Genomic DNA, 12,038 nt, shown 5'->3' on the forward strand with positions numbered 1-12,038 from the left:
AATTGCAATACTAACAGAACGATTCGATTGTTTAGAATGAAAATGACGTTTTTACAGTTTTCTCATGCACGTATATTAAAAAAACACAAATCCACATTTTAACATTGTGTTTACTGATTTGTATATAAAGTAATTTCTCACATTTAGCATATACTTTTGTCAATACAAGTGTTCAAGATATCATAATTTATACTTATTAGTCAAAACAAAGTTTGTTTCCTGTAGCAAAATTAACAATAATGAAAACGTAAAACACAACAACAACATATTTTATTGCACTGGAATGAACAATATAACATCTTAACTAGTTTTAAAATGATACATTTTTTATGTTAAGCCAGTATGTATTGTTAGAGTGTATATTTATGTCAACACAACTCAGATTTTAATTTTTCTATAAATAAATACAGGCATTTGTATATAATACAGTTATAAGACTGTTATCGTGTTTATTAAACAATCGGACGTTTTCGAATATAGCTCATGCTCATCAATAAAGATTCTAACAAAACATGTATTTACCTTATTCGCATGAAACGCGCAGTAGTCTTTCAGAAAATCCCCCTAAAACAAGAAGCAATCGATCCTTTACACCAATACCGAATAATCTGACTACCGAACAATTGTATGACGACTTCTATTAAAGATTGAACAAATCTGAATAATATGTTGATTTACAGATATACTATTCTTTTAAACCGGTATCGGAAAACGGTCCTGTCTCTATAACGCTTTTATTTCATAATGTATTTACACTGTTCAAAAAGTAGCTTCATTATTGATCTTCAATAATCAATATTAACAGATACGATTCAGTCATTAATAAGCTCGCAAGCATTGTTTAAACGCCAATCAACTGGTCTGTGAATAATTACTTAAAGCGCGTTAAATTATTTTTCAAATTTACAGAACAGAACAGAATATTTCATTTTAGCTTAAGCATACAGCTCATCACCATAAACACACATATGCAATAACAGCATGCGTGACAATTATATTCAAAACATACATCCTTTTGAGGAAAGATCAATTTAAAAAAGTAATGACATACAACATTTTTTAGTGAGAATGTCACATGGATGGGGTTAATACAAAGTGATCATATAATGTTAACACGAAATTTAATAATTGTTACAAATATAACATTAGTCTAAGCTTATTGTCTTTGTGGAAGATATATCATTTATACAACACATATAGCACATCTCGTAACTTAAAGCATTTTAAACAAAAAATGGCAAGTTTTCTTAACACTATTTTGTTTGAACAATTAAGTAGTTCGATAAACTTGAACATACTAGGTCGTGATCTGTAATACTTTGGAATTAATGTATTCCTAATATCGGCATAATAAGGACATTTAATAACAAAGTGATATTCATTTCGATATAATTGAGGTCGCATAAAACACATTTGCGTTGATCTCAGACAATGTTCTGGTGTCTACCCGTTTCAATTAATAATTTGTGAGGCGACAAACGTAATTTAGCAATAATATTCCTATGTTTTTTATTTTCATCAATATCAACATACGCAGATCTTTCGAATATTGGTTTCAATTCTTCATATAAAATCATTGAACTAGATGATGTTACATTTGTATTCCAGTGAGTGATATACTGGTATCGTAATCTGGTTTTAAGTAGCGGTATTAATTGATTAGCGTTCACAGATTCGGGGAATAGCCATACATCGTTAAAACCGGTTTGGTTAAGAATGTCCCGTACTTTCGATGACCAATTGTTTGTGTTATTTTTGCGTTCAATTTCTTATCTCTGTGATAATAAAATGTGTTTAAGAATACAATTACTCTCTTTTACAGTATATAATTTCAAAAAGTATTTCACGATCCTGACATATCTGTCTAAATACAAGGGGAATCGACCAACTTCGGCATATAGCGATAATGAGTTTGTTGACATCTTAACATTCAATATTCTTTTACAAAATTTACGATGGACGCGCTCAATGTTTTCCGCTTTCATAAATCCCCATACCTCACAGTTATAGTTTAAAATTTATGATACATATGCGTTAAATAAATTTAACATGATATGTATAGGTACGTTCATGTCTTTTGTGAGAGTGAACACAGAATGCATCGCTTTAAAAGCTTTGCCATACAATGTATTTCTTGCGGACGCAAAAGATTTCACCGCTTAACATGACAATTCCAAGGTAATTAAAATTGTTAACAATTTCTATTTCATGACCTTTATATGTCCATTTTAATGTTTTACTAATTGTGCCACCTTTTCGGAATACCATGACCTTTGTTTTTTCAAAGTTTACCGTTAAATTCCACTTATCGCAGTAGGTTTCTAAATTGTTTAATGATTCTTGAAGACCCTCCGGTGTTTCAGAAAATAAAGCCGCGTCGTCAGCGAATAATAATAGATATATCGATATTTGATCTAGTGTTATTCCGACGTTTATTCCATTTTGCAAACCGAATTCGATGTCGTTAATAAAGAGAGAAAAAAATATGGGCGAGGTTATCACCCCCTGAAATAAGCCGACGTTACTATTGAATACGTCTGGTAATTTACCCATGTGTTTAACCTGTAATTTAACTTCATCGTACATGGATCGAATAAGTGTTAATAGTTTACCGTTGTGCCCACATTAATCATCTTACTCCATAATTGGCCGCGATTGATGACGTCATATGCTTTCCGGTAGTCAATATAACAACAGTATAGTTTACCTTTATTCTGAAACTGTTTTTCTATAAGTGCATTAAGAATTAATATTGCATCGACCGTGCTACAGTTTGGTTTAAAGCCGAATTGTGCATCCGTTAGAATGTCATTCGTTTCTGCCCATTGTTTAAGCCGTTCATTTAATATGATTGTAAACAATTTCGCAAAGCAACTTATTAAAGTAATTCCCCGATAGTTATTTTGATCTGATATGTCCCCACGTTTATGAATTGGTATTATAATACCAGATGACCAGCTGCGCGGAAAACGCTTTTTATCAAGTATGTAGTTAAACAATATTTCTAACGGCCTGACGATTTCATCGATTGTTTCAGTAAAATATTCATCTATAATATTGTCATGCGCATGAGCTTTATTGTTTTTCAACCGTTTGGTTGCCCTTATAATTTCTTCTGTCGATATAGGATTATCGAGTTCTGGGTACGAGGGTTCTGTGTTTAACCTATTGTCAAATTCATGTAAAAAAGTATCGGAATCAAACGAATCTATATTTAGGTCATCTTCGTCCGCTAATTTACTGAAATAATCGTGGAATTCGATTAACGGTATCGTATTTGAGTTTTGTGATGTAGTTTTACGTTTAAATAATTTCCAAAACTCACGGGGTGATTTCCTTCTCATAGTGTTCATATGCTTGCTTTGATCAGTGTTGTACTTTAATTTAGTTTTTCTACAAGTATACTTATAATCATTTTTCGAATCAATCATTTGTTCTCGTGTACGCTCGTTTTTTTTTAAGATTATACTCGTATGTAGCTCTGGTACATTGAGATTGTTTGGTTTTACATTCTTCGTTAAACCACCTTTGTTTATTTTTATCATTATCTATAAACCCTTTACTTTCACGATTTATAATGCGCTTAAAATACTTTTCTCCTTTAGAATTTAAGTAATTCGAAAATTCTCCCACTAGGATATCCGGATCAGAGTTTGAATCAATTTGTGATAATAACATGTGTTCCAGATTATGTACATCGCACGAAACATCACGAAGAAAGTCGCATTTGATCTCGGGTTTCCATTTAAAATAAACAATCGGATTAACATTACTACTTGAAACAGCGTTATTCGTGCGGAGAGCAAATGTCAGCGGCGCATGGTTCGAGAATTCCGTGAAATCGTTAACGGTAAAATCTAAAATGTCCGTAAAATTGGTGTGCGCAGTTAATAAATAATCAACTAAGCTTTCACCATTATGTGTATAGCACGTTATTTTGCCTGTTTTTTGATCGTTATGTAAACGTCCGTTCACGATACGAATATTAGTCGCTTTACAAATATCTAACAGGTTGTCTCCAAATCGATTCGTAGTAAGGTCACAAGTTGAGCGTGGGATTAAGGTTTCAATATCTGGGACAGTATCAAAATCGGTATCGCTTATAAACCTATCATTTTCGATGTAATCGGCTTTATTTCCCGTTCGCGAGTTTGTGTATCCTGTTAAAAATACCTTTCCTTTGGTTTGATAAAAATTAATATCTAATTCAATAGTTTGAAAAATATCATAAGTATACAAAGAGTGAACAGGGGAATTTTCAGGTGCAATATATACAACACATAAATATACATCTGATTCAATATTAAAAAAACATTTTATCTAATTTAAGCCAAACAATGCAATCAATGTCATTTTTACTAATGTAACACCTTTACGAATATAGTCTTTAATGTAACTAACAATACCACCACTCGAGCGCTTCGCTCTACGGTGTTGTAATCGTCTGTATGAGTGAATAGGCTTACTATAGCCTTTTAGGTCTGAGGTAGAGTCTTTATTTGTCCGAGTTTCAGTAAGACATATAATATGGTGAAAGTTAAGAAAAGATGAAAACTTACTATCAGAGCATTTAAACGCTGTTAGTCCTTCCACATTCCATGTGACAATTTTAATGACACCATCACTAACGTCCTATTTTTTATACACTTGCTTGTTTATATACAGTTTGTCAATCCTGAGATACGCCTCCTTTTCCTCGGATCTTGCCTTTTTCATGATGGGTATTAGCCTTCGTCGGACCTCCATAACTTCCTGTGGATATTGCTCGGATATTCCGAAAGGGGTACCTTTTAGTGCCTTTGACTCCCTGCGAACCCTCTCCTTGTCCGGGTAGTATGCGAATTTCGCAACAATTGGCCGCACTTTATTTGGCTGGTATCGGCCTATCAGATGTGCTTTGTGCAACTTGATTTCGGTTTGGGCGTTTTGCACGTGAAGCTTTGTTTCGATGAATTCCAATATTTTTTTTTCGCACTGTTCTTCTTGCTCCTCAGGTATCCGGAAAAACAACAAATTGTCCAATATACTCCTGCACTTGAGGTCCGTTATTTCAGCCTGTAATTTTTGTTCGTGCTGGATCACTGAATACTCGCGACTTTGCATGTTGCTCGTGGATTTAGAGTTGAGTCGAATTCACTCTGTTTTTTTGTTATGTTTTCTATCATATTCCCACTAAAATCACACGATTTTTCTAACTCCTTCATTCGGGTTTCAAAGCTATTCATTCGTTGCTCTATTTTGTCTATTCTCGAAACTATGCCCGACACTGTTTGATGAATTTGGTCAAGTTGTGAAAGTTTTTTGTCAACAGAATTTAGCCTTTCCAAAATTGATGATAAAATGTCCGAGCCTGTTGGCGGCGATGGCGTTGCCGGAGGTATAAACCCCTGTCCATAAAAATTGGGCGTGTTCATCATGTATGTTAATGGTATCTGCGCTAGCTGTGGACTGCCATAGTACTGACCTGCCTGGCTCGCCTGTGTTTGTCCGCTTATATTACCGGTAGTAACGGGTGAAGCCTGAGCATTTTGCGCCATTTTTTCCCATTGTTTCGCTTGTTTGTGCTTTGTGTTGAGCTTGCTTGACCGTTATCCGGCGAATCTTTGGAGGGTTTGCGTTTTCTGGTCATAGGTATCATCCAAATGTTCACCTAAAACACTTTTTATTCATCCTCATTAGTTTTATTCCATAAACTTTCAATTTTTTCGATGTAATTTTACTCCTTCAAAATTTTAGCCCGGCATGTTCACACATGCGCAATCTGATTTTACACAGACAGGCGACGGTGCGCAAATGAAACAATTACACCACAGCGATGGAAATCTTAATCTTAGGCTTAAGACTGAATTTAATACCTGTTTATCATTTACTACTAAAACAGCATGTACATGTTCCCCGAAATATCAAAGATAGACTTGTTAAGATCTTGTTATTTTAATTTTTCTTCATAATGTCCCGAATTCGATGCCATGGCGAGGCAATTGTTTTATTTCTCTTTTTTTTCTTTTAATAATTATTTCAATACTTCTCTATTTAAGTTTCGTTATAAAAATGCATGTAATGAAATGCAAACATCTGTGAACATATGTCTGAGTGAGTTTGACATCTGATGCGGATCGTTTAACGAAAACAATGTTTGTCTTAATTTAAACGTTTGTAGCATCTATATTTTTAAAGGAGTTGTACTCAGTTTGGCAAAATAAGTGATAAAAACATTAAAGCAAATGTTGCTTAATAAACTTATATATACTGAGATATTTACAGCATAAGCGTTATATTAACATGTTTTTATTTGCGTGCTCAACCAAACTTAAGGTAGTTTTTCCTTAGATGGCATTACCTGAAGATGACATATATTATTATTTACGTGTCTGGATCTTGAAAAAGTATCCGAGTAAAATGATCTGCTGAACACATTCTTCATTAAAATTTTGAGGTAAATAGCTAAATGAATACACCCAGCATCAATAGTGTAAGCGTGCAGAGCTGTCGATATGCGAATGGGTGTTATAATAATGGTCACGTGAATCTGGAACGGATGTTCTTTTCGCACTCTTATACAAGTTAAAAATAAATGGTGTTTAGGTGGTAAATAAGCGTCTCACAGAGCATTGCATATTTTTGTTTATATTAATGGATTATCATGTGACTATTATAGACACAATGCCAAAACGTCCGGAATGTTAGCGAAAAATAGGAACAGCAGTGGAAATAGTGGTGGTGTAGTAAACAAAAGGAAACAGTCTAACAAAGAGGCCCGTCAAGTGATCTAGACACATCATTAATTAAGTGGTTTAGTGAAACAAACTAAATCTGTCTTATATGGCAGCAAACAGAACAGACAGTGAATTCGTGTGAGATTTTTGGTCGGAGGAGGTGCAAAGTTAGAACGGAATAGAATAGCGAGTTATTAGGGCAGCCCTGTATAAAAGCTTTAATTGAGACAATACAGTTGCTAGAACAGCTTATCATTTCAATGGAAAAGAAACTAGACGGTAATTAGTCGCTAGAGAATGACACTGATTTTGAAAAAGAAATCGACATGTTGGATTGCGATCGATGACTGTGCTAGAGCAACTGAGGATGACAGGTTAGAGCTCGTCGATATGGGTTCTACCCAGATGAGCAGCAGGATCAACGACCTGGAGAGGAAGCGCGACGCAGCAGGAGGAGGCTACCTACCTCAAGTCTCAGTCAATGAGAAGAAATTTCGTATTCACGAATATTGCAGAGGAAAAATTGTCAAGTAACGAGACGGCATATGTAAACTGAACAGAAGATGAATAAGCATCTGCAAACAACACTGAAGTTATGTAGTGATATTACAGATTTTATCAGGGCAAGTTTCACCGCTCACCTGGCCACCCATAACCGGAAAAAACTAGAACATTGTGGCCGAGTGTACATTTTGTCAGGACCATGAACGTGTAAGTAGGGAATGGAAGCAACTCAATTGTCCCAATGATATGTATAAACAATTCCCAAGGCGGTATCCAACAAGCGCCGGTCACTAAAAACGGATGAAAGACGCTAGGGTCAATGAAAAACTCGCGTTGCTTGTATACGACACATATGTTGATAGTAAACCAGTCAGGGACTAAGAGAACGATGTGGGTGAACTTACATTTATCTCGTGGAACGTTCATGGACTTTCAAAGATGAATCAACAATCATCTGATTTTGTTAATATTTTCGCTTCTTCTTTAATTTGCTTTCTTTATGAATCATGGACGTATTTTAATATAATTATTTCTTTAAAGGGTAACACAACACACGACTTTTATAGAAAATTTCAAAACCATAAAGCCAAAGAAATAGTTGGGGGTAGTATTTTAGTGTATCAAAATCATTCGAAAGATGGAATTAAGATATTTAACATTTACTGTGACACTATTATTTGGTTTTTATTAGATGATGTGTTTATAAAATTGTTGATGATGTTTATCTCTGCGCGGCATACAGTTAGGCTGAGAAATCTCCGGCCAATAATTGTATAAATATTAATTAGTTTGATCCATTAACATGATGCGTAGGTCTCTGTGGCGATGTAAACAGAAGGATGGGTAAACAAATGCGATTTTATCACGTATGATTGTGTGGAATTACATTTGTAAGTTGTTTGACCAAGCTATAAGCTAATGTATTAAATAAAATAATTGAACAGTTTTTTACGGACAATTACAGTATTTTAGGAGCTCAACTCGGATTTCGCAAAGAGCGTTCAACATGTGACACAATTTATATTTTAAATACCCTTGTTCAAAAATACCTAAATGCAAATTTGAGACTTATTGTAATATACATTGGCATGATAACATGTTTTGATTCTATTTTTAGAAGTGCACACTCGCTAATGTATAAAACTGGTATCGATGGAAAACTACTTAGAATTGTTAAAGACGTGTACAAATAGTAAAATTTTGTGTTAATGTGTGTTCTTCGTAGTCTCAATATTTTAATAACGCTCTTTGTTAATGACAAGGGGGTAATGTCAACTCTTTTGTTTTAATTATTTGTCGAAAATTTTGAGCTTTATTCGCAGTGTAACATACACGCAGACTTAGGCAATGATGATACCATTGTGATGTTGTTGTTCACTGATTAAATGGCTATAATAGGTAAACCCCCTGAAGAAACTCATAGGCATTTAGATATTGTGTTTTCATATTGTTGCACATGTGGTATAACCGTAAATATAACATATACGAAAATAATGGTTTTCCGAAAACGCCGGGCTTTATTAGCAAAATAAAAATTTACATTCAACAGCCAACCAATCAAAGTTGTTGGTGATTTTAATTAGCTGGGCATTTGGTTAATTTCACTTGGAACTTTTGTTAAAAAAACATTGGAGAGGCCTTAAAATCTTTAAATGTTCTTAAAAGCAAATTCAATCACTTTTATCTCTCGCTCAAAACTGTGTTTTTTTTAATTATTCGATTCATGTGTAACACCAATATTTAACTAATCTTGCGAAGTTTAGGTTCATACCAAATAAAAAGAATAGAAAGAATTTATCTTAGATTTTGTAAAGATGATAAAGAGTATAAAGCAATAAGTTTTCTGCTGCAATTTATGGTGAGCTGTGCAGCTATCCACGTATATCAACATACATATCAGAATAATTAAATACTGGTTTAAAATCAAAGACGGTGATAATATTATGCTAAGTGTTGTTTATAACGAGGCCCTTTGATCCTGTTTAAATGGAGAGAGAAATTGAGTAACACATGTAAAACAAATCCTCAATAATTATTGGTTCGCATACATTTAGGAAAATTATCAGTATGTTAACAAAAGGACATTTCTCAATGAATATAAAAGCAGGGTCATAAATTGTTTAAACAAGTTTGGTTGCACACACTTGAAAGTCTAGTTTTAATATTACAATATTTAGATGTTGTACTTAAAAGACTCAAATCTGCTGCTGCAGCTTAAGAAGTTCAAGTCATCGATTACGAATTCAAACGGGTAGGTTCAGTTATAATTTCATACCTAGGGAAAAAGATATTACCTTTGTTTTAACTTGCCTAACATAGAATACCATTTTAGGTTAATCTGCCCTTGTTATAACGTTATTAGGAAATATACATTAACAAGTATTAATTCAAGAGACCATACAAACATTTCCAAGATTAGTCAGAACATGTACTAAAGAAGAAGTTAGGAGGTTATCTGTTCATATAAAAGAATCTCTTTTAATAAGGATGTTTATATTGAATGTTGTTCAAAATACGAATACGACTAGTTGAATTGTATTGTCCCTTGGGTTTGATTTTGTGTTTGTTGATTCAATTGCTTTGTGTAATTGCATGTATATAATAATATTTTATCTAAAACAAATACGCCTAGCTAAATGTTAACGTTACGCGGGTATGATTTTGTGTTTGTATATTAATTTACTTTAATTGTTTGTGAAATTGTATTTACATAGCAAGGAATGAAAATGGTTCTGTGTTAATGTTACGTAACAGCCCCGTAGAGATAAATAAATTAATTAGTTATGTATCCATATATAACATAAATTTTATGTTATATAATATAACAATATGATATAAATTTAATAACAGATAATATTAATAATGTGATAGGAATTTATAAGTAAATTTAATTATCGAAATTATATTTCAGAAATTATCAAGAGATGTTTTTTATCGTATAACAAAATCATATGTGCATTTTCAAAAATTAAATAGATAAGTTCAGCAAGTACAAACATGGCATACCCTTCATTCATTGTTAAAGAAGGCTAAATCAACAATTTGAAAGGTCAAAGATCAGCGAATGAAGTTGTTACTCAACGACTGTATTTAACAGAGTATCCAATTGATAAATTAGTCAAACTAAAGCCACGGTAATTATAATCCGATTAAATTATCTCTCACATCCATTGAATTATGTAGTCAAATCAGATGTCTGAAAGGATTAGTCGATAAATGGGTAAACACATGAAACTCCGTTGCCGGGGGATGTCATTGATTCAGTACATTTAGCAACTCAACCAATCAACAATGAGCACGTGAAGGAAAGGACACTAATGACTTATTAGTTATAATTGAGTTTTATGCAAATTCACCTGTAAACAAAATGAAGATGTTTTGTCAGAATAGAAGACTCTTTTCTTAGATGTTTAGGTTAACAAATCGAGAAAGATCCAATCATGTAGTTTTCAGACTGTACTTATATATTTGAAAATATGAATTATATAAGTTATTAAATTGAACTGGAATTCACCTTTGGCGTTGTTGTTGACATTAATAGAAAGGGACGGACTTGCCCTACTCGTAATGTAGCAAAATATAATTAATGCGAGTCACGTCATTATGGCAATACGCGCAAGACGTGAAATCGAACGATAGGTTACACACTATCAAATTAAGAGAAATGGACTTTGTTTGTTTCTGTGTGTTCGCCACGAACAATAAGCGATTACGTGACATTAATTTACTTTTATCCCTACAAAACAGAGAATAGTGGTATTTCAAGAATAGCACGCCTTCCGCAAATATATGCATACTATTATTGCCCTAACCTATCACACTTGCAAAATTGTTTTTGGCATGTAGAGGTTATTCACAAATTGCGTAAATATGATAATATATATATATATATATATAGATATATAGATATATATAGATAGATATATAGATATAGAGAGATATATATAGAGATATATAATATATATATATATATAATATATATATATATATATATATATATATATATATATATACTATATATATATTATATAAATATATATCTATATATATTATATATATATATATATATATATATATATATATATATATATATATATATATATATGTATAATAAACTGTTAAATTGAACATAGTACTGTACGTTGACTTTGCGTATATTTTTTTCCACGGACAATCAGTTGTATCATCGTTTATCGTTGAGTTAAAGAAAAAGACAATTATATCTTTTATTAAATCATGTGATACAGTACATTGGTAACTTCCTTAGGGTGGTTTAAAGATTAAAGAAAATATGCATGTTTGGTTTTATTAAGATGTGTTTTGATATGTATTTGAATCATTCTTGTGAATAACATGGACATTTAAGTATGATTTGATATTCGTCTGCTAAATCGTTAAGACTACATTAAGTATTAATACAGTAACTGCGATTTCTTATAATGTTATAATGTCTGCCAGTTTCAATTAACAACTTATGTGATGATAGACGTATTTAAGCAATGATTGTTCTATGTTGTGTATTGTAAATGTCATCTAAATATAAAAGATCTTTAAAGTACATGTTTAAGTTCTTTATTTATAGTAATGAAGTTGATAAATCAACATGAACTCTCCACTAAAAAAGATGCATACTGTTCTATGAGTTAGTCTTTAACAAAGGAATAAAGCTTTCGCATATAACTGGCTCAGGAAATGACCATGCATCTGTTAATCCTGTTTAGTTTAACATTTTCGAACTTTGGGGAACCAATTGACATTGTTATTTTGTGTTTCAATTTCTTATCATTGCATGTAAATGACAGTAGTAAGGATTCAATT

At 32.6% G+C, this 12,038-nt stretch overlaps 1 protein-coding gene across 1 annotated transcript; it reads right to left on the minus strand.

The window, feature by feature from the left end:
- Positions 1 to 4,632: 4,632 nt before the first annotated feature.
- Positions 4,633 to 5,103, minus strand: LOC127849990 (uncharacterized). Its single transcript, XM_052382725.1, has one exon. The coding sequence runs from the start codon at positions 5,101 to 5,103 to the stop codon at positions 4,633 to 4,635; it is 471 nt and encodes a 156-aa protein (XP_052238685.1).
- Between the last annotated feature and the right edge of the window lie 6,935 nt (positions 5,104 to 12,038).

The sequence above is a fragment of the Dreissena polymorpha genome, chromosome 11, assembly GCF_020536995.1.
Source record: "Dreissena polymorpha isolate Duluth1 chromosome 11, UMN_Dpol_1.0, whole genome shotgun sequence".
In the NCBI taxonomy this organism is placed as follows: Eukaryota; Metazoa; Mollusca; class Bivalvia; order Myida; family Dreissenidae; genus Dreissena; species Dreissena polymorpha.

Bases quoted from the DNA above. Each gene is read 5' to 3' on its own strand.
- LOC127849990 (XM_052382725.1), bottom strand. From the start codon at position 5,103: ATGCAAAGTCGCGAGTATTCAGTGATCCAGCACGAACAAAAATTACAG.